Source organism: Balaenoptera physalus, assembly GCF_965194825.1.
Source record: "Balaenoptera physalus genome assembly, chromosome: 15".
NCBI classification, from domain to species: Eukaryota; Metazoa; Chordata; class Mammalia; order Artiodactyla; family Balaenopteridae; genus Balaenoptera; species Balaenoptera physalus.
In genome coordinates this window covers 97,266,941-97,287,091 of record NC_138894.1, presented here as the reverse complement: position 1 = coordinate 97,287,091, position 20,151 = coordinate 97,266,941, and the positions used below count along the sequence as shown (strand labels likewise).

Below are 20,151 nucleotides of genomic sequence, written 5' to 3'. Positions count from 1 at the left end.
TCCGTCTCCCTGCCCAGGAGACCACAGCTCGGCCAAACCGAAGGCAGCCTTGTCCGTTTCCACGCCCGGCACCTGGCCTGCAACGTCTCCACGCAGGAGGTTCCCCCTGGCATGTCGCAAATAATAATTAACGACTTTGAACTTGATAGAACCTCAAAGGCAAGATACTTTCTCCCCAGAGAAGATTAGGTAGAGACTGCTAAAGGTTAGAAGTGTCCTGCTATTCTGGAGGGAACTGCCCTGCTCTTAACCAACCACGTAAACCCTGAGACCCCACTCCGAGGAAGGTTTGGGGTGGGCGAGGGGGACTTTGCGGGGCAGGCAGCGCGACGAGGCCCCTCCCGAGCCCCCGCGCCCTGAGGTCACAGCATCTCCACCTGGAACACGGGAGGACACTGTCCCGCCCCATCGCTCACGGATTCCAGATCTGAGAATTTTCCCGCTTGCTATAAAGTCTAACTGTGATCCCAAAGTCGATCCTTGCGGTGTCCCTGTCACCATCGAGGACGGGCACGGAGATGAGGATGTGGACTCGTGCCCTTTTCAGGGTCTATTCGGTGCCATGTTGTTCGCATTTTTGTGCCTTTTGTTGGTGACTCTGCTGTTTAAAATCGCCCCCGAGTGTGGTGCCGACGGGCTGTCCGGTCACGGGGAAAACACGTGTGTGGGATCAGCTTCCTCCAGGCACGAGTCTGTGCTGCCCCGAGCTCCACGTTGGTGCACCAACAACAGACGTTAAGTAAGTGCTCTGTAAACAGAAGCTCACAAGACCGGGCTGTGCATCAATCTTTGGATGACAACGACGCTGTGACCTGCGCCAGGCTGGACCCTGACCCTGTGTCTCCCGGAAGCAAGGGTCCCGGGTCACTAACTCAGAATTCGCACAGACTATGTAGAACACAACCCCGCGAATAACGAGAATCAACCTTAAACTTCGCCTCCGGTGACCGAGGCGGTGCTGAGCTGGGGCTCTCCCAGCCCCTCCCACCTCAGATCTCGGGGCCCAGCAGGGACATCCAACCACAGGGCAGAGACCACACAGGAAACTGGCCACAGACGGGGTGGCCGGAACCCAACATAAGCCAGGCTGCGCTGCAGCCTGGGGAGGGGCCCACACCGGAGCTGGCGCAGTCCTCAGGACGCGCTGACATCAAAGCCTCCGGAGAGAAAACCCGGGACCACCATCAAAGCGCGGCTACCGAGTGAGGGCGCACAGGTGCGCATGCCATGTCTCCACGGTCAGGTGTGAGTGGCGCCCTCGGGGCCGTGCGCCCCGCGTCCCACAGGCCACCTCCCTCTGCGGGCATGCACCTCCGCCTGGCGTGGGTGAGTTAGTTCTGCGGCAGGTGGGCAAACGATGCCGAGCGAAGGGGGGACACCTGTCCTCGGGAAAACACGGACAATGTCCAGGAAGAAAACGGAACAGGAAAAGCCCACAACGCACAGACCCGTCCCTGGTGCAGACCAAGCCTGCAGATTACAGACACGTAGTCAAGGCGAATAATCCCAAAAATGTACACAAAGGCATTCAGAGGTATGGTTTACACTAGCAGAAAAGTGGAAACAAAGAAATGACCCATGATGAGAATTTGATTCAATAAAGTTGGCAATCCCAAAAAATAAATACTATGTGGCCATCAACAATGATGGTGCAGACCTCTAATCACTGCAGACACATGGCTACCGTGGGCAGGCAGGCTTAATCGCACGCAGAGGGCACGGAGAGCAGGACATGCCCCCTTCTAATGTCTGGAAACAGACGGGCAGGTAGGGAGGTGGGTAGATACAGAGAGATAACACATAGACACAGAGATAGAGAGATAGGTCCACAGATGCACAGGTGATAGATGATCCACGGAACACAGCAGACGTAGACGGCTGATGGACAGACAGAGCTGCGGACACGGACAGACACGCAGACACCCCAGTGATTCCGTGTCCATGTGCACTCACATGACCGTTTGTGTATCTGAGGGAAAGCCCGGCAGGCTAACAGTTTCCTCTAATAATAGAAAAGTGCGTCATTTATTATGGTGTTTTTATTTGTATTTTCACATTTTTCTACCATGAACACGTACAGCTTGCATAAAAATATTTAAAACTATGCTGTAAAAGAAGAGTAAACAGGACGGGGCGCTGGAGCGGGTGAGCGGCAGGGTCCACCGCCCCCTGCTCGCAGCCATGCCTGCAGGGCCTGAGAGACGGCAGCCTGCAAATCTCCAAAAACCCAGCGCAAACCCAAATATGCCTCGTCCTGGCAGAAAATCTTGAGTCAAGCGCTTGGCTTCTAAGAAACCCGGCTGTGATCTACGGGTCACCACCACAGGCTGTTCAACACCTGCCACGACAATTACACGGGGCAGCTCTCGGTTGAGGAGGAATGGACAAAATCCTTGTTAGAAGAAGGAGATTCTAGTTTTTAACCTCTGTTTACCCGTGATGGTCCCTGTTACAGCCCACAGTGGGACCTAAACTAACGGGGGCTGGAGCAGGGAACCACCACACGGCACAGGACACGGGAAGCAGGGCTGACACCTCGCAGCCCTCTCTGCTCTGCACGTGAGGGGCCAGAGGTGCCCACATGCAACGGCAGCGCCTGGAGACGACACAGCGAAGGCAGCACGGCAGCCAGGCAGGGCCCGTCCAGCACGTCCGACACTCCCAGTGTGGTTTCCCTTCCTGGGGAGGCCCTAAACAACGTGCCAGAGCCCGCCAGGCACCAGGTGGGGACAGGGGACCGGAGCCCACCAGGCACCAGGTGGGGACAGGGGACCGGTGCCCCCCAGGCAATGTGAGCACAAGTGACGTGTCCCCTTGGGGCAGTTGAAGCCCTGGACCCTCCTCTTGCTCACTCGCCCCTCCGCTTCCCTGACAGCCTGAGGGCCAGGGACCAGGACAGCAGAGCTACAGGGTGGACAGAGTCTGGGTCCCCAGGTCACTGGTAGAGCGCCGTTACCTTAAAGGGCCAGACAGGAAATGTACTGTCATGTCACAACTACCCAGCTCTGCCTTTGTCCTCAGAAGCAGCCGCAGCCACAGGTGGGTGAAGGGCGTGGCATGTCCCGCACAGATCAGCCCAGCACCCAGGCCACTGCCCTGCTGGCCGGGGTCTGCAGGCCCCGGGTTGAGAGCAGAGCCTCCAGTGACAGCTGCCCAGCAAGGACATCTGCCCTGGATTCTGTGTGAGGGAAGTAGGAACTCACACTGTTTTAATCCACCGAGACCCTGCGACCATTTATCACACAGCTGCAGTTAAACTCCTCTGCCCAGTACAACAGCCTTCCAAAGGCAAATGGAGAACAGCGGGTTGGACAATTTTTAGTTTTTTTAAATCAGGACTTGGGGCATGTGAAAGCATTATTCTATTTGTTACTTTCTTTATAAGCCACACTGTTATAAAGTTGCAAAAGAATTTAATGAAGGTTTTACAAAATTACAAAAAAAGATGGGCTAACAGGGGCCAGACTTCCTCTCCGGTCTGAAACAACCAAAAAGCTGACAAAATACATGAAACAACTGTTTTCAGGATACTGTGCATGGGTCAGCAACAGACAGGATCCCCGAGGGAGTGAAAACGAAGGAGGTGAGCACTGAACCGCCCCCGGTTGCTGCCCAGGGGACAGCGAGAACCCACAGGACGCAGACAGGGCAGCTGGAGCTCCAGGGACAGAGAGAGGACGCCAGGGACCCCGGAGCGTCAAGCGCTCAGCGGAGCCGTGCGTGCGGGGGCGATAAAGATCAGAGCAGAGCTCAGCAAAGCAGAGAAAGGAAAAACCAAAGAGGAAAATCAATGAATCCAAAAGTTGGGTTTTTGCAAAGATCGATACAACGGAAAACCCTCTAGGCAGACTGATCAGGAAAACACGAGAGAGAAGACACGCATTTCTGACATCAGGAACAAGAGAACTGACATCCCTGCAGATCTTCAGACGTTAGGAGGATAATGAGGAACTTCACGATGGATGGCTGTCCGAGCTCCCAGCCCCCAGGGCTCACTCAGGAAGAAATGGTCCCGAACAGCCCTGTGTTTACTGAAGAGTTTGAGATCACAGTTTAAAACCCTCCTAGGAAGCCCAGCCCAGCCCGGGGGCTTCCCTGGGAAGCTGGACCAGACCTTCAAGCAGCGCTAAGCCCCGTCCCCCCTGCTCTCCCCAAACACTGGAGACCAGGCAGCGCCTCACACTCACTCTGGGAGGCAAGGTCTACCCTGATACGCAAACCAGACAAAGACATTCCAGGAAAGGAGAACAAAGCCCAGAACCCCTGGTGAACACAGACGCAGTCATGCCCAGTGAGGCAGAACTCGGGAGGAAGGGCTGCCAGGGGCGCGGACCCGGCGGGTGAGGAAGTTCATTATCCTGATTGTGGCGACGGCTGCACAGACCGGACACAGCAAAGTCCCCCACGTGCGCGCCGCGAACACGAACTCCTGCTGTCCTGTCGACGGCTGCACAGACCGGACACAGCAAAGTCCCCCACGTGCGCACCGCAAACACGAACGCCTGCTGTCCTGTCAACGCAATCCCCACGAGGCTTTTTGTTTTCCTCAGTGAAAACTCATCCAGACAGAGGTCAGAAAAGGGAATCGTCACTGCTTAAGCTTCCACCGCGGACCTGACCGTAGAACCGAAGGGGACGAGGCTGGGGGCTGCTCGTGGGCCTCTGAGCTCCGTGGGCTGGGTGACAGCAGCCTGCACCCCCCAACCACCCGCCCCAGGCCCCCTGGGGCTGGGCATCCAGACGCCGGCAGGCACCATCTCTCTGCTCGATGAGCCGGTTATCCAGTGGGCACCCAGGTCTGAACAAAGCACCCTTCAAAGGAGGCGGAAGGAAACCACACGAGGTCAAGGAGAGCCCTGCGGACACAGCGTCAGATCACTGCCCACCCAGGGTCTGCGGGGGAAGTTCTCTGCAGTCTGGTCCCCTCTTCCCTACCCCTGAGGTGGCTGAGAAGGAGAGAAAGGCAACAGTGTCCAGAAAAAAGAAACTGATCAAATTAGCAGGGATAACCGACCCTGTACCCGAGCCAAGAAAGGGGGAGCCCAGAATTAAGTCCTGAAACAACTAACACATTCTTACTTAAATTTTTTGCCAGTTTTGACTCAGTCACATGAGTCATTGTTGGACTGAGCTACCTCGGGATGTGCCTAAGCTTTCTGTGGGCTGGTACCATCTGAAGAGAAACCAAGGGACCAGGAGAGGAGCAGGTGTGACTTCTATTTTTCAAAATTAACTTCAAGATAAAGAAAACATGAACCACTGGGCTGACCCATTTAGCAAGATCCTAAGTTATCGATGATATTATTTTAAACACCAAAAAGCATTCCCTCACCCACTGACACACGTGGGCTGAGTTTTGTGCAGGTGCTACATGAGACACGTAGTTAGCAGTTCAAGTCCAAGGTCGACCCCAGGGAGCTACCGGCCAGCAGAGACATATAGTAACACACGAAACGTCCAAATTGACTATTTAAGCATCAAATTCAGCGATGTTTAACTGCTTTTAAATTGAATTCACCCAAAACTGTATTTGTAAACAAACCGCATTTTCTTGTGTACCCCCAAAAGCACATGAAACTGTCACAATTCAAATGCTCGTTAAACCCGGACGCTAAGTTGAGAGACCTGACGTCTCGGGCACTGAAGGCCTGCAGCGCCCCGCCAGTGCACACGGTGGAGGGAGACGGGAGGCCGGGCCCAACTCCAGCCCTGGGCGCTGCCCTCAGAGCTCGGCCGGGACCCCGAGGCCCCCATTCCCTCACCACGGCACCTACTCCAGTTTCTTCCTGTTGGCAAGTGCCCAGGAAAGAGCCCGGCATCTCCAGCCAACAAGACAGAACCTCCTACTCAGCCAGCGGGAACCAGCACATGCGCACGGACCTTCCAGCGCTCACCCATCCGTCAAAGGGATGACGGGCCCAGCTCCGGAGACTGGGATTCTGTCGCTGTTCTGCTGACACCTGACCGTGGCGCCTGTCACAGGTGCAGTGGACAGCTCTCTCCAGCCTGCCCCCCGCCACCTCTTCTAATAAAATGCCCGCCTTCCCCCAGGCAAGGAGCCCTCCCACGCTTCCAGGCCAGAGTCCTCGGGCAGGGCAGGTCCTGTCCTTAGCTCCAGGAGCCGCCAGGCCCAGGCCTGGTGGGCATGACCGCCTGCCGCCCAGGGTGCTGGGGACAGACAGCGGGTCTGTTCACACGATTCCCAGAACTCGTGCTTGTGACCGAGACTCATCTCCTGCACTCAGGCCATCGGACGGGAAGCCGACAGCTGCCGGGCGTCACCAGGCTGGGAAGCTGAGTCATAGGACTGAGGAGGCGGCCGGGGACGCACAGAGGGGAGGAGACCGCGTCCAGGCTGCAGTGTCCACACCCCGGACGAAGCCGGAGCTACCCCCGGATTCGGAGTCACAGGGCCCGATGCGCTTTCTTTTTTACAACGATGTCCTTGCCTCGCTAATAACACGGGGGGGGGGGGCCTTCTAGCTGCCCTGCTGCCGTTTCCAAGGAAGTTTTTCCAGATGCAGCTTCCAAAGGCATGTTTTCAAATGTAAAGTTGTGTCCAAACTGAGCACGGACCCAGGACCACTCCCTGATGGCCGACGTCACACACAGCATCCCAGGTGGCCTCTGGAAGCTTCCTCGGGTCACCGAGGTCTCCTCTCTGCACACAGCACGCTGGGCGTTGGCAAAGCTGTGGGCTCGGGACGCCGCCGAGTGGTCACCACCATTTTGGAAAAATAAATTACCAATATTCAGATACTCGAAAAATGTCCCTCTGAGCTGTGAGAATGAAGACTTTGACTTCATCCCAACAAGAAGTCTAAAAGCAGAAATCTGCTTCAGGTAAGCCACAGGCTTCAGCTTAAAGCCTGTTGTCCCGGCCTGCACGGGTGTCCTGCAGAGACCTACAGCCAGAGGCTGCTTTGCTGACCTGGTGAAGCCTCACCCAGGGGAGGAGAGGCCAGTCCTCCCTGGGGGCTGAACATGTCCCCGCAGGATGGGTGGCGGGAGCGAGGGAACTCCCTGAACCCCAGAAAGACAGGGGAGGGGGACATGAACGGTGCAGCTAGACAGCCCGCCCACCTCCTGACCCGGGAACGCTCCCTCCCTCCGGCCACCTGTAGGCCAGAGACCTCACCTGGGCGCACAGGGAAGCGGTGGGAAGTTAGATCCTCCCGTCGGCCAGCTTCCAGGAACTCCAGTGGAGGCTGGTAAGGGGAGAAGCTGTGCCTTGGGGGGCTAGTCCCCAGGGAGCACCAGGACCTTCTCCGAGTACGGGTATCACCCCAAAGACGGGCGGCCACTCGCCCAGATCACCAGAGGCGATGGCGCCCAGGGCTGGCCTCCCGCAGCCCCCCTCGGCCAGGCACGCCTGGACGGCCAGTTGCCCTCGTCACAGTGCCGCAGGGCCTCCCTCCCCAGCACCCCAGTGGACCCGGGACCCCGAGAGGCAGGAACCGGAAGCTGGCCCAGGCCCAAACACAGACGTCGAGGGATGTGGGGACAGCTGCCTGGCAGGCTGACCACGACCCCAGGGGAGGAGCTCTCGCCAGCCCCTGGCCCTGGGTGCCCTCCGAGGCCAGGGCTTCCTGTCACATGGACGGCGGCTTTGGAGCGGCCTGGACCGTGGGGTGGGAGCCAGCTTTAAGGAGGCGACCCCACGACCGCACAGACGAGGCCACGGAGAGAAGGACGGGGCCGGGGCTGGGGCGCGGAGGGCTCATGAGGACTCATGAGGCGGGAGGTGAAGAATGTGTCTCGGGAGGTGTAGAACGTGTCGTCCCCGAGAGGTCCCGGCGGAGGGGAGGACGGGAAGCGGGCCAAGTAAAGACGGCACACTGCTTAGGTTTTAGCGCTAGCTGTTTCATCATCACCGTGACAAACGTCTCCCGTAGTGCTGAGCAGAGTAAAATACTCAAAAACTAAACAAGTATTTCTACAAAAGCTGAGCTGAACTGAGTACCACACCCAACGGTAAAGGGACCAGCTGCAGCACCAGAGCCCGAGGACTCCAGATCCTAGGGCGGCTAGAACACCACTTTCTACTTTCCAGGGTCAAACCGGAATCACAGGACACTCTCGGACCATCATTTCTGAAGCCCAGCCACGAGGCAAAACAGGCCACTCTCGGGCCCCACCTGGACACACCCTGAAACACCCTGAGCAGGAGACCAGTCTGATATGCCCAGCGATTCCCATTCAGTCTTTCTGGGGGGGCCGAGGAGAGGTGGGAGAGGGGAGGGTCCCAAAAGCAAAGGGATGAAGTGATGGCTGGACGGCGCAGTTAGGTCTGGGGCCAGGGTCTTCACTTACCCTCACATCTTTTAAGTCCCCAGTTGCCACCAAATAATTTTTTAAAAATAGAAAACAGCAGCAGATGCATGAGAACAGAGACCTGGGAGAAAAGCTGAAAGTGAACACTGAATGTTTCTGCACAAGTGGAACTTGTGACATGACTGCACCCCAAGGAGCAGCCCCCCAGGAACGCGCCAGGCCGGACCCCGGAGCCCACAGGCGGCAACATGGCGCCCCCGAGCTGGTCTCTCTCATCATCACCGCCCGCCTCTGTGTCCCCAGCTCCGGGCCCCCAGCTGGACCCCCTCCCACCAGGACCCAGTTCTTCCCCTGTCCCAGGTCTACACTGGCAGCGATGGGAGCTTCCACCCCCTGTGCCTGTGTCTACGCAGCTGCCAGCTGGGTGTGTGTCCATGTCAGCGATAATCCGCTTGGTTCTGTGAGGGATCTGGTCAGCTTAGCACACCCTGCCCCCTCACAGAATCAACGAGACCACGCAAGGTCATTTCAAAACATCTTTGAAAACTACAAAACCCCACGGAATAATAAAGCAGAAGGATTTCTGGAACTCTCCAGGGTTACCTATTTATTAGGTCACGTTCCCTTCCTACCCTCAGCTGTTTTACAAAACCCTATGAGGTTCCGTGGAGAATCTCACCACCCGCAGGAGGCTGGTGGCTCCATCTCTGTTCTACAACCGTCACATTTTAAAATATTGTTCTTTTTAAAAAGCCATTAAGATGTGAGGGCAAAGCCCAGTACGAGTATTAGACTTTGGCCAGATGTGAAAAACGGCTTCAGGGTCCAGGCTTTTTCCACTGACTCACTGAAGAATGACATGACTGGCTCCAGAACACCCTCACTTGGCCTGTCACGGTCCCTCTCCTCAGAGCCTGATGCCCTCCTGCTCGCCGCCTCGCCCCGCTGGCCGGCCCTCCGCACGGGAAGGAAGCCCGTGTCTGTCTCTCTCGGAGGGACAGTTTCCAGGCTGCGTGGAGAGTCCCGCCAAGGGCCCGCAGGAAGCTGCCAGCACAGCTGGCGACCACTAGCAGAATGGTCTGTCCGTGTACTTTGTTTTAAAAGTAGGAACACTGACCGCCCACTTCCTGAATACTTCACTCAAAATTTTACAACTTTTGCAGGCTCTTCATGGTGCCAAAGTACTCTGGCTCGGCCAAGAAAAGTGGAAACTATTTTTGGCATTCAGAAGGGCAGCTGTGGGACGCTGAATACAGTCAGCGCCTGAAACGCAGGCTGCCTTTACAGATTCTGAAAATTTCTAATCAGAGGCGCATCCAAACAGGCCTGCAGCGACTCTGCGGCATCCGGGGCCGGGATCCTCTAGGGAGGGCGGGCGTCGGCCGGCGAGGGCGCGATACGTCCTGCCAGCCGGAGCGCCGGGTCTCCGATGGCACCACCTGGGCGCGCCCCGGCTGGAGATGAGGACGGGGACGTGCCCCGGGCGCAAACCCGCTCGGACCCCGACTGTATCCACCCCCGGGCCGCCCGCGCTGCCCCGCAACTCGGGGACCCGCACCGCGGCGCCTCCCGGAACTCGGCCAGGCTAGCTCACGGCGCGGAGAAAGCCCCAGAGAACCGTGCGCCCCACGGGCCCCGGGACAACCCGGGCAGGAGGCTCTCGGCGCCCCGGCAGATGCGGAGACGTGAGGTCACGGAGGGTGCGCCAGGGAGGGCCCCTCCCCCGCCCCCAGAGCCGGGACAGGGGTGCCGCGCTCAGGGAGGAGGGGGAAACGGGGAGCGGGAACCGCCGAGTAGAAGGAGGGGGGAAGAGGGGGAGGGGAAAGGAAGGGGGAGGAGAGGAAGCGGGAGGAGGGGGAAGCCGGGCCCCGGGAGAAGAGGGGGCCGGAGAGGGGCGGGAGCGGGAGGAAGGCGAGCGGAGGAGGGGAGCCAGCAGCACCGGGCCGGGCAGGGCGGGGGGCTTTCCCCGGCGGGTGCCGACAACTTTCCCGTCCCTCGGGGATGCCGAGCTCCGAACAAAGGCGGCTCTGGAGGCGGCGCGCGCTGCGCTCAGGTCCGCCCCCCGCCCCGCCACGGAGGACAAAGGCGCCGCCGCGCGACCCTCCCCCCGGCCCCCGGCCGCCCCGCGCGCCCAGGTCCCCCGCGCCCCGCCGGACTCACAGGATGGAGGTCTGCGGCGCCACGGCGGGCACGGCCTCCAGCAGCAGATGCATGCAGCGCACCGTGGTGCGGAAGCACAGGCAGCGGCTCGGACACCCGTTGCCCGGCTTGGGGGCGACCGCGGCCAGTGCCCCCCAGCACGAGCACAGCACGAGCGCCAGCAAGCAGGGGCGCGCGGGGCGCGCGGCGCGCACGGCCATGGCCCACGGCGCGCGGGACGCTCGGACTGTGCGACCGACCGCGAGGGCCCGGCGTGTCCACCGCCGCCGGCTGCGGCCCACGTCCCAGCTGCGCGCGGGGGGCGGGGGGCGCCAGCTGTGCACATGCGCGCGGCTCCTCCCCGCCCGCCCCCTCCTCCCCAAGGGCCGGGGCGGGGCGAGGACCTCCCGCCGGGCGTCGGGCCGCGGCGCTGCCCCGGGTGCGGAGCTCAGGTTGGGCCCGCGGGTTCCATTCCCAGGTCTGCGCCCACGACCGGAGGCCTCGGCCAAGTTGCTCCGCCTCGCCCAGCCGCCGTTTCCACATGTGCAGTAGGGGTGGGGGTTGTTTTCTAACACACGTTCGCAGTGCTTAGCAAGCTGCAGGCACGATTCCAAGCGCTTGCTGGAGCTCTCCTCGCTCTCTCTCTGTCTCTCAGTCTCCCTCCCTCTCTCTCTCTCTCGCCCCCTCCCCCTCCGCGTGTCTCTCTGTCTCTGTCTGACATGTACACACACCCGCTGCAGCAGGATCGGAGCCAGGGGTCTGAGCCCGTGAGGCCTGTTAAGCACCCACGGCCTGGGCACTGCTGACCCCAGGGCACCGCTGGGAGCGCAGAAGACGTTTGCGTAGAGGCCTGGGCGCAGGGCTCGGTCAGGCGGACGCTCAGTGTCCTTTAGTTTTCTCCTTTGTGGCCACACCCGGGAGAACCCCACCGGGCCTCCCCCAAGGGGGCCTTGCCTGGAACCACCAGAAGACACAGGGGTCCGTGGGAAGGAGGAGAGGCAGTCCCACGTTCTTCCGTCTGTCTGCAGCCCCATTCTAACACTTCACTTGCCAGGATCCAGGCTCTGCATGTTACAGTTGAGGAAGTCCAGGCTGTCCTGTGTCCAAGGACACATGATCACCAAGTCCCAGCGTCAGAGAGGAGCCTGGGTCTGTTCTGACCTCCACACTGTCGTGTGACCAGAGGGGCGCTCTACCTCACGCATGCTGCGGCGGGACTGGGGTGACGGGGCGCTCGCCCGCTGCTGTGTCGGTAACCTCCTGTACCTGCACGCTTCCCAGGGTCTGCACCTGCAGGCAGCTGTGCTGGGGTCCGGCTCAGGCCCCTCCAGATGCTGCACGTTTGTCACGGAAGCTGTCATCCCTGTTACCACAGGGAGAAGCCTTCCCAGTCCTCCAGCGACCAGGACCATGCCAGCCAGGGGTCCCGTACTAACCAGTCACAAATCCCCCCAGGGCTCCACACTCCTTTACAAGTGCTGCCTGCTTGCCCCACAAGAATTTCAAACTTCAATGCAGAAACCCAAAACCTTACTTTCCCTGAAAGATGTCTGTTTTCTTCTGGATCGCTGATGTGATCCTCCAAACTGCTTTCTCAGACCCTCCAACCCAGAAGTGGCCTGTTTGGTGCTCACCCACATGTAGGGAGTTGAGGAACCCTGTGGATTCCAGTTGCTCCTAGTGGCTCAGTCGATTTCTGTTCCTCCATCTTCCCTCCCATAACCGCTGAGGGTCCTGGCCCTGGCCATCGCCCTGGACCACCGCCAAGACGCCACCCCCCACCGGTCTACCAGGTCCATCCTCCCTGCAGCAGGCAGAGAAGGCGCCACTGCTTTGACCCTGCCCACCTCCCCATCCGAATGTCTCTGGACCTCTCCAGTGTCAGTGGGTAAAGATCAAATTTCACCCACCACCTCCACCTCTGCCGCCCCAGGCGCAGGCGTCCTGAGCAGCACACAGTCTTACCCTGTCTTTCCAGTTCAGCACCAGCTGCGACTAATTTTATGTGTCCAGTCTGCTGGGCTGTCACACCCCGTGATTTGATCAACCACTAATCCAGGTGTTGTGCTGAAGGTATTTTGTAGATGACATTGACATTGGCGAACTTCAACAAAGAGGAGTTCCCTCCACAGTGTGCGTGAGCCTCATCCACTCCGTTTAAGGTCTTTAGAGTAGAAACTGAGGCTTCCTGGAGAAGAAGTGCGATTGCAAGACCTCAGCATCCACTCCTGCCTGAGTTTCTAGTCTCCTGACCTGCCTGTAAAATGTAGGACCTGCCAGTGCCCACAAGTGCATGAGCCACTTCCTTAAAATCTGTCTATCCCTCCCTCCTCCCACCTTTCCTCCTTCCATCCTTCCCACCTTCCCTTCCTCCCTGCCTCCTGTCTCCCTCCCTCCCTCCCTCCCTCCCTCCCTTCCTTCCTTCCATCTTTCCTTCCATCCCTCCATCCCTCTATCCACCCATCCATCCACCCACCACCCTTCCATCCATCCCTCCCTCCATCCATTGTGCTGCCTCCCTGAGCATGTCTGTCGGGTACACAGCCGTCTGCAGAACTCTGGATGGAGGCGTGGCAGCAGCGGCCAGTGCGATGACTGATGCTCAGGCCCGAAGGGATTCATGTTTAGTAACGAAGCTCTTACATGGAGCCCAGTGTGCTTGCCTCACCTTTTGTGCAGCACCTCCTGCATCTGCCCTCTAGAGGCCCACGGAGGCCTCACACCTCCAGGAACTCAACCTTCCTGGGGAATCACGTGCAGACACCAAAGCCATTCAAGTTTTCTGTTGCCCAAGGCCCTGGTGACTCTTCCCATTTCCCTCTGATGACTAGTCTCCAAACCTCATTGTCTGCCCGCAATCCTGTTATCTGTCCTACAGCAAACAGCCCTTTCAGGTGTGATTGTGCTGGTTGACAAGCTCTAGTTGTTCAGATGTGCATACAAAGGAGCCAAGATTACCGGGATTGTCTGCCTTCTGTGAACAGTACCGCTGAGCTCTCCAGTGGATCAGGCAGCCGTGGGGACAGGAGATCCATCCTCCCGGTGTCTGAACACAGGCTCTCTCCGAGGCAGGGCCTGCTCACAGCGGCCGTGCACAGACACCTGAGCCTCGAGACATTCCTGAGGAAGTGTTACTATCCTCATTTTGCAGAAGAAAGAACCAATGCTCAGCGGAGAGGGTAACATGTCCCAGGACCTGTCACTCACCCAGGGCGGGGGGGGGGAGGGGACAGGATGCTGCGAGCCTCACCTACCGCACTGGACGGGGTTGGGGACCCTCCCAGACGTCACTGGGCCCCTGCACGCCCCCCCTGCCGCCCCCCAGTGGCTGCCGACCTTCTCCGGAGACCTGCTAGGGCTGCGAGGGCTACGGGGCCGCGCTCCTGGAGATGCCGGGCACTCTGCCCCTCCTGATGCCGCCCGCAGCTGCAGACACGAGTCAGCCCTCAGACCGCAGGGCTTCCTGGGCCTCAGGCAATCGATGGCCAGAGTCTCCCCTGCTCGGTCGCTGTCCTCACCCCGAGAGCCCCTTGTGCATCAGGCTCTGCTGAGGAGACACCTGCGTCCCTTCCTTGGTGCCACGGGGTCCCCCAAGGACAGGACGGTCCGCATTTTCTGCCACGTCTTCCGGAGTGACATCGCTTCTGTCTACCAGTCTGTCTGGCATCTGCCTCTGCGAGGATTTATGAGGAAGAGAACGTGGAGTTTGGAACAAGACAAGCTGGGAGGCAGTCTCCCCAGCTCTGTGACTCCTGGCGACTTCCTCGCCCTCTCTGGGCCTTGGTTTCCCGCCTGTAACAGGAGAAGACCAGTTCCTACTCGAGACGCAGGCTGTCGTGAGGACTGAGCGAGGGCTGTCGGGGGTGCCTGCCTGGGAACCGTCAGCCACGCCAGGGTGAGTGTTCTCCTTGCTGGGGAGGCTTTCCGGGTCTGGGTGGCCCCCAGTCTGGAGGCCTAGGGGCCATTCCCAGACGGTGAGTCACCCCTGAGGACCTGGCTGTGCCTGGGCAGCCCCCCTCCCCCCAGTCCCAAGGGCCTCGGCCGGCATCTCCCTGCCCTGCGCCCGCCCACTCGCTGGCAGCCCAGGGGAGCGGGGCCCCCGGCTGACCTGGGTGTAACTCCAAGAGCCCGTTTTGGGGCTGCTGCCACAAAGCATCACACACGGGTGCCGTGACCAGCAGAAACCTGTTCTCCCACAGTTCCGGAGGCCAGGAGGCCGAGGTCAAGGTTCCTTCTGGAGACCTAGAGGGAGCATCTGTCCCAGCCTCCCTCCGGCTTCTGGTGTTGCCAGGAGGGCTGCAGACTGCCAGCCCGGCCCCGGTCCTGTCACCACAAGACCTTCCCCCGCACTTGTCCTCACCCAGCGTTTCCCTCTCCTTACGAGGACACGCTGGCTTAGGGCCACCGTGATGCCGTCCTCCTGACTCTGGCTACGCCTGCAGCGGCCACGTTTCCAGAGAAGCTCACATCCTGAGCTCCGGGGAGGGACTTGGGTTCAGGGGGGCAGAGACAGTGGGCAGGGGTGGTGGTGAGCCCTGACACTGTGGCCTGGGGTCCTGCTCACCTCCTAGGCTGCTCCTGGCTGACGGATGGGAAGGGCCCGGACCTTTATTCAGCCAGACAGACTTGAAACTCTAGAATGTAGAGCTGGCTGTGAGGATCACAGGCAGACATGGAGGCCCGCACACGTGTGCTCCGTGCCTTAGCTCCAGGTGAGGCCATCGGTGGTGCTGGGCCCCTTCCCACTTCCACGACTGTCTGAAACCTCCATCCCGGGGATGTAAGCACAGCCGAGAGCGCGTGGTTTCATTTATTGTCATGAACTCGGAGACAACTTCTCAGCCTAATGGGTCTAAGATCAGCTTTTCCCAAGTTAAAGCCATTCCTGTTGACAAACGCCCCCACACGGCACCCTTTTCTGCACCCACTGTATCTTGAAGCTTCGATCCGCAAGTTATACTGCTTCCTGTTAGATCATCTAGAGCCTCTTTTTTTACATTTAAATTTTGAAAAGAAGGCAGATGACTAAATACACTCACTTAGCGCTGTTTTAGACGGAAATCAACACAGCCACGAGTGGGCTCAGCCCTGGTTCTCTGACCACCCCTTCGGGAGCTGAAGTGGACGGAGGTGCCATCCAGGAGGTGGGCGGCTCGGCCCTGAGCAGGCCGCAGGGTGGCCTCTGTGGGTCCCGGCGCCCTGCGGCCCGCGGCCTCCCGTCCACCACGAGAGCCCGCCCACCGCAGCCCAGCCAGCACCAGGCTCAGGTGAGCGCCCCGCCTGGCGTCACATCCCCACTGCCAGGGCTGAGGCAGGGGTGCTCAGAAGTGGGCCGAGGTCGGCTGTAGACGAGCCTGCTGGGTCCTGGTTGCCTTCAGCCCAAAATCACCCACATGCCAAGACGGCGCATTTTGGGGTCGACAGGAGCTGCAGTACCTTGGGTCCCCTCCCCGAGGGTTTCACCGCCCAGGATGACTCCTGTCACAGGACTGGAGACGGGGCAGCGACCTCACACCCAGACGAAGAGTCACAACCATCACCCCCCATCCCACCTCCTAAGATCACCTTTTCTTAAAGCTCTCCCCTCAGAGGCCTGCATCCTCTCCCCTCCTCAACGAAGACGTGCATAAACTCTCACGTCTCATTCATGCTTATCCTGTGATGCCCCGTTCACATTATATTAAAAGTTAACCGACGTCTGTGCCTCTCCTCCTGCTAACCTGCCTGTGGTCTGTTCACTTCACAGACTGGCCATCAAAGCCAGGAGGGCAGAGGGCCTGGCTTTACTCCCACCCCGGCTTTGAGCCAGGACGTGACGGCATCACCGGTGACCTGCTCAGAGACCACAAAGCCGGGGAAGCCTCAGCTTTGTGTAGCTGGCTGCGTACCACCCACTGCAGTCTGGAGTCTGGAGACCATAGGCCCATCTCCTGCCAGGGGTCTGGACAGCAGGCCTGGGTCCAGAGGGTCACAGTCAGAGAGATGCTCTCAGGTCCTGGGGGAACTGCCAGGAGGGCAGAGGCTTGCTTTAGCCATTAGGAAGATGTACACACATTTGAAAAGGCCCGAGAAAGATTTCTGAAAGAAAAGGGAAACAGGAAGTCATTGTCTTCCGCAGGGAGAATTAAGCCTCTGGTTCTACCTTGTGTTCCCCTGACCCTGGAGCTATCGCAGCACAGACTCCAGAGGGCTCTGCCCAGCGTCACTGGCACATCCAGGGGGGCAAGTGCAGCCTCCACCCCCTCACCTGCACTGAGTGGAAGCCCGATCTCTGGGTGGAAAGGATCATACTCCACCCTGCTGGTCACCTGAGGAATGTTCCAGAAGGAATGCCAGTGTGGCTGCACGGGGAGGGGTGGATGGAGAGCTCCCGCTGGAGAGCTGGTGCCGAGGGGACCCAGGCCCAGGCACGCGAAGAGCCCTGAGTGGGGCTGGAAGCCAGCCTATCAGTTGGCCTTCAGGTCTTTTTGAGAAAAATCTTAACAGGGCTCAGCAGGGTCTTCGTCTTCTGCGAAGAACCAGGGTTGGAGTAGAATTTCTCTGGCTTCGCTTTAAATATCGCTTTCCTAGGCTCCCCTTCAGACTGCTGTTGACCCTGATTATTTCAGGGTCCCAAGACAGGGCCTGTTCTTAGCACAATTCTCCCTCTGCCCTTCTGTTGCAGGTTCGTGTGCCTGACACACAGTGAGGCCAAACAAACTGAAATGTCCGAGTTTGGAGCAGAGAAAAAGGTTTATTGCAGGACCGTGCAAGGGGAACGGGTGGCTTGTGCTCAAAAACCCCAGACTCCCCAATGGTTTTCAGGGAAGCGTTTTTATAGGCAGAATTTGGGGTGAGGACTGCAGGATGTGTGACTTTCTTCTGACTGGCTGGTGGTGAGGTAGCAGGTGGGGCTCCAGGAATCTTGGGCTCAGCCTGAAGTTACCATCCTCCACCTGGGTGGAGGCCTTAGTTCCTGCAGAAGAACTCAAAGGTATTGTTATGTATATTCCTTGTGGAGGAACCAAGACCCTGCCCCAAGGCTGCACTATTGTTTGTTGACTGTCTTTCCGGTGTTTCTGCATCCCCTCCCTTCCTGGATTAGTAACTGTTGGAATCTACCCTCTGGAACAAAGGGAAGGTCTGGGAGGCTGAAGCCTTTTTCCTATTGTTACCGAGTCCAAGCTCGCTCTGCTGGCCACACAACAGGCCAATAAATCAGGGGGTGAGGTGTTGAGGCAAGGAATAGTGACTTTATTCGGAAAGTTGGGCGTCCGAGAAGATGGCAGATTAATGTCCTAGAGTACCATCTTATCGGGGGCTGGATGCCAGTTTCTTTGATAGAACAGAGAGGGGGAGGAGGTGAGAATGTAAAGTAAAAATGCTGTAAGTCTTGTAAAGTATCTCCTGGCTTGGCCAGCATCAGGGAGGGGATGTGTTAATTTCTTCTTTTCTGCAGCCATTCACAGGTGGGCAGGGTCAGGGTGTTTCCCTGTGAGCTGAACAAAGGCACTTTAGTTTAACGTTCAGGCAGAGGGTCAGGGTTCCCCAAGGGAGGTCATTATGTATGATTATAATAACAAAAGCAACGAAAAGCAAAGGTTAAAGTCAAAGAAACATATCCAACATGGAGTCAGATTTTGTTCTTCCCTGTTACACTATGAAGAACTGGGGGACACGGAGAGGCTTTTGCACCCGGGAGGGCCCCACAGGGTCCTGCTCGGTTTCACTCCTGTGTTCTTGGCTGGGGGCCTTGTAATAAAAGACTAATGAACAAGAGAAAAAAAAATAAAAAGTTTATCCAAGCGTGTGCCTACTGTACTCAGGGGCGACACCCAGGGAAGTGAGCCTCTCAAAGAGGTGGTTTAGAACTCAGGTTTAATTACCATCTTCAGCTAAATCTGAGGAAGAGGCGTGTGGAGGCCAGTTATGGGAAGGGGACGCAGAACGGCAGACAGATACGGTTGTCATGCAGATTTAAGTCAGGACTTCCCTGTGGATGACAGTCTCTGGTGATTTGGAATCATCCTTCTCCCCAGGCTCAGAGAGGACACCCCCTTACAAATGGAGATGTCCCTTGTCAATGAAAAATGTCACTGCCACATTAGTGAACAAAGGAGGCTACAGCCATCCAGCCACTAAAGCTTCCCCTATGCCCTTATGGCGAGCCTTGAGGGAACTCAGGATGGAGACAAATAGGCTAGGAATTATGGTTTATTGGGTGGACTTGCTGAGGACTTAAGCCCAGGACACAGCCTCTCAGAGAGCTCTGAGGGACCGCTCACAAGAGGTGAGGGGGGAGCCAGGATCTACAGGGGTTTTTTGCCACAAAGGCCAGGCAGTGGGAACATCAAAAGATGACTGTTAATTAAATAAAACCAGACATCTCAGGTTAATGAATTCAGCCCTTTTCTATGCATGGGAAGATGCAAGAGTCCAGGCTCATTGAAATCATCCCTTTGATCCGCACCTCCGCTACCGGGGGCCAGTGTCCTGTGCTTTCCCATCCTGAGTCCCCGCAGGGGGCACTGCGAGGGTGGCTGCAGCCCGTTTCGCCTCCATCCTGAGTCCCCTCTCAGGCCTCACCTTCAGGGCAGCTGCGGTGGCGGGACGGCTGCAGCGTCCTTTGTTTACTGATATGGCAGCAACATTTTTCATTCACAACCCCACGAATATAGTTTTCTACCAGGGAGGTGAGATGCTGAGAACAAAGGCTGTGCTTCTGGAGCTGCTCCAGACCTTTGTTCAAAGCCTTCAACCCCCGCCTTTAGATGGGGTGAACGTACATCTTTAAGTTAAAGGGTCCAGAGACAAGAAAGGAAGCTACAAACAAATGAGAGAGAGAAAAAAAAAACAGATGGAACTGTTGCAGAAAAGAGTGGGGTGTGAGAGGATGGTCACGTTCCAGGTTATGTCCTGGGTCTCCCGGGGATGGCCGCCAGGTGAGGGTCCTTGGCTTTGTGCAGGAAAGAATTCAAGAACAGCCATAGTAAAGTGAAAGCAGGTTTACTTAGAGAGATCCACATTCCACAGATAGAATGCAGTCCATCTCAGAAAGTGAGAGCGGCCCTGGGAGAAACACACTACACAGACAGAGTGTGGTCCATCTCAGAAAGCGAGAGGCCCCCAAATATGGGGTGGTTAGTTTTTATGGGCCGGGTAATTTCATAGGCTAATGAGTGGGAGGATTATTCCAACTATTTTGGAGAACGGGCAGAGATTTCCAGGAACTGGGCCACCGCCCACTTTTTGGCCTTTTATGGTCGGTCTCAGAACTGTCATGGCACCTATGGGTGTGTCATTTAGCTGATATGTTGCAGTGAGCGTATACTGAGGCTCAAGGTCCACCTCTTGGACCTAGCTGGTTCTAATCAGTTCATGTTGTGTCCTCAGTGGCTGTCATTCTTTTAAAGGTTGTGCCCTGCCCCCTTCCTGTCTCAGAGTCTGACCTCCAACAGAGCCCCAGTCTCGTTATACACTGATTTTACTACATTCGCATATAAATGACACACCTACAGGGTGGGACATGATCAGGCAGAAAGGACCAGAAAAGGATAAAAAGGGGATGGCACCCCGCTCCCTGGGTGGGGGGGGGAAGCCCCACCTCTTCCCCCGGTAGACTAATGCATATACCTCCCCATCATCAGCCTCACCCGCTTCCCTTTGTCTTTATTGGTTAAAGTAAATCTCTCTGGCCAGGTGGGCGAGAAACTTGTCTGTGAATTTAGTTCCTCTTCTGCATCTAAAGCTTGTGCTGTG

At 57.8% G+C, this 20,151-nt stretch overlaps 1 protein-coding gene across 3 annotated transcripts in view; it reads right to left on the bottom strand.

Annotated features, from left to right (window-relative positions):
* PXDN (peroxidasin) overlaps positions 1–10,780 on the bottom strand; it is a 65,963-nt gene extending 55,183 nt beyond the window's left edge. For all 3 annotated transcript variants that reach the window (XR_014254125.1, XM_082427018.1, XM_082427019.1), the window contains exon 1: positions 10,435–10,780. Coding sequence is in view for 2 of the 3 variants with exons in the window: in XM_082427018.1 (XP_082283144.1) it covers positions 10,435–10,634 (200 nt within the window). In the remaining variant the exon portion in view is untranslated. The remainder of the gene's footprint in view (positions 1–10,434) is intronic.
* Between the last annotated feature and the right edge of the window lie 9,371 nt (positions 10,781–20,151).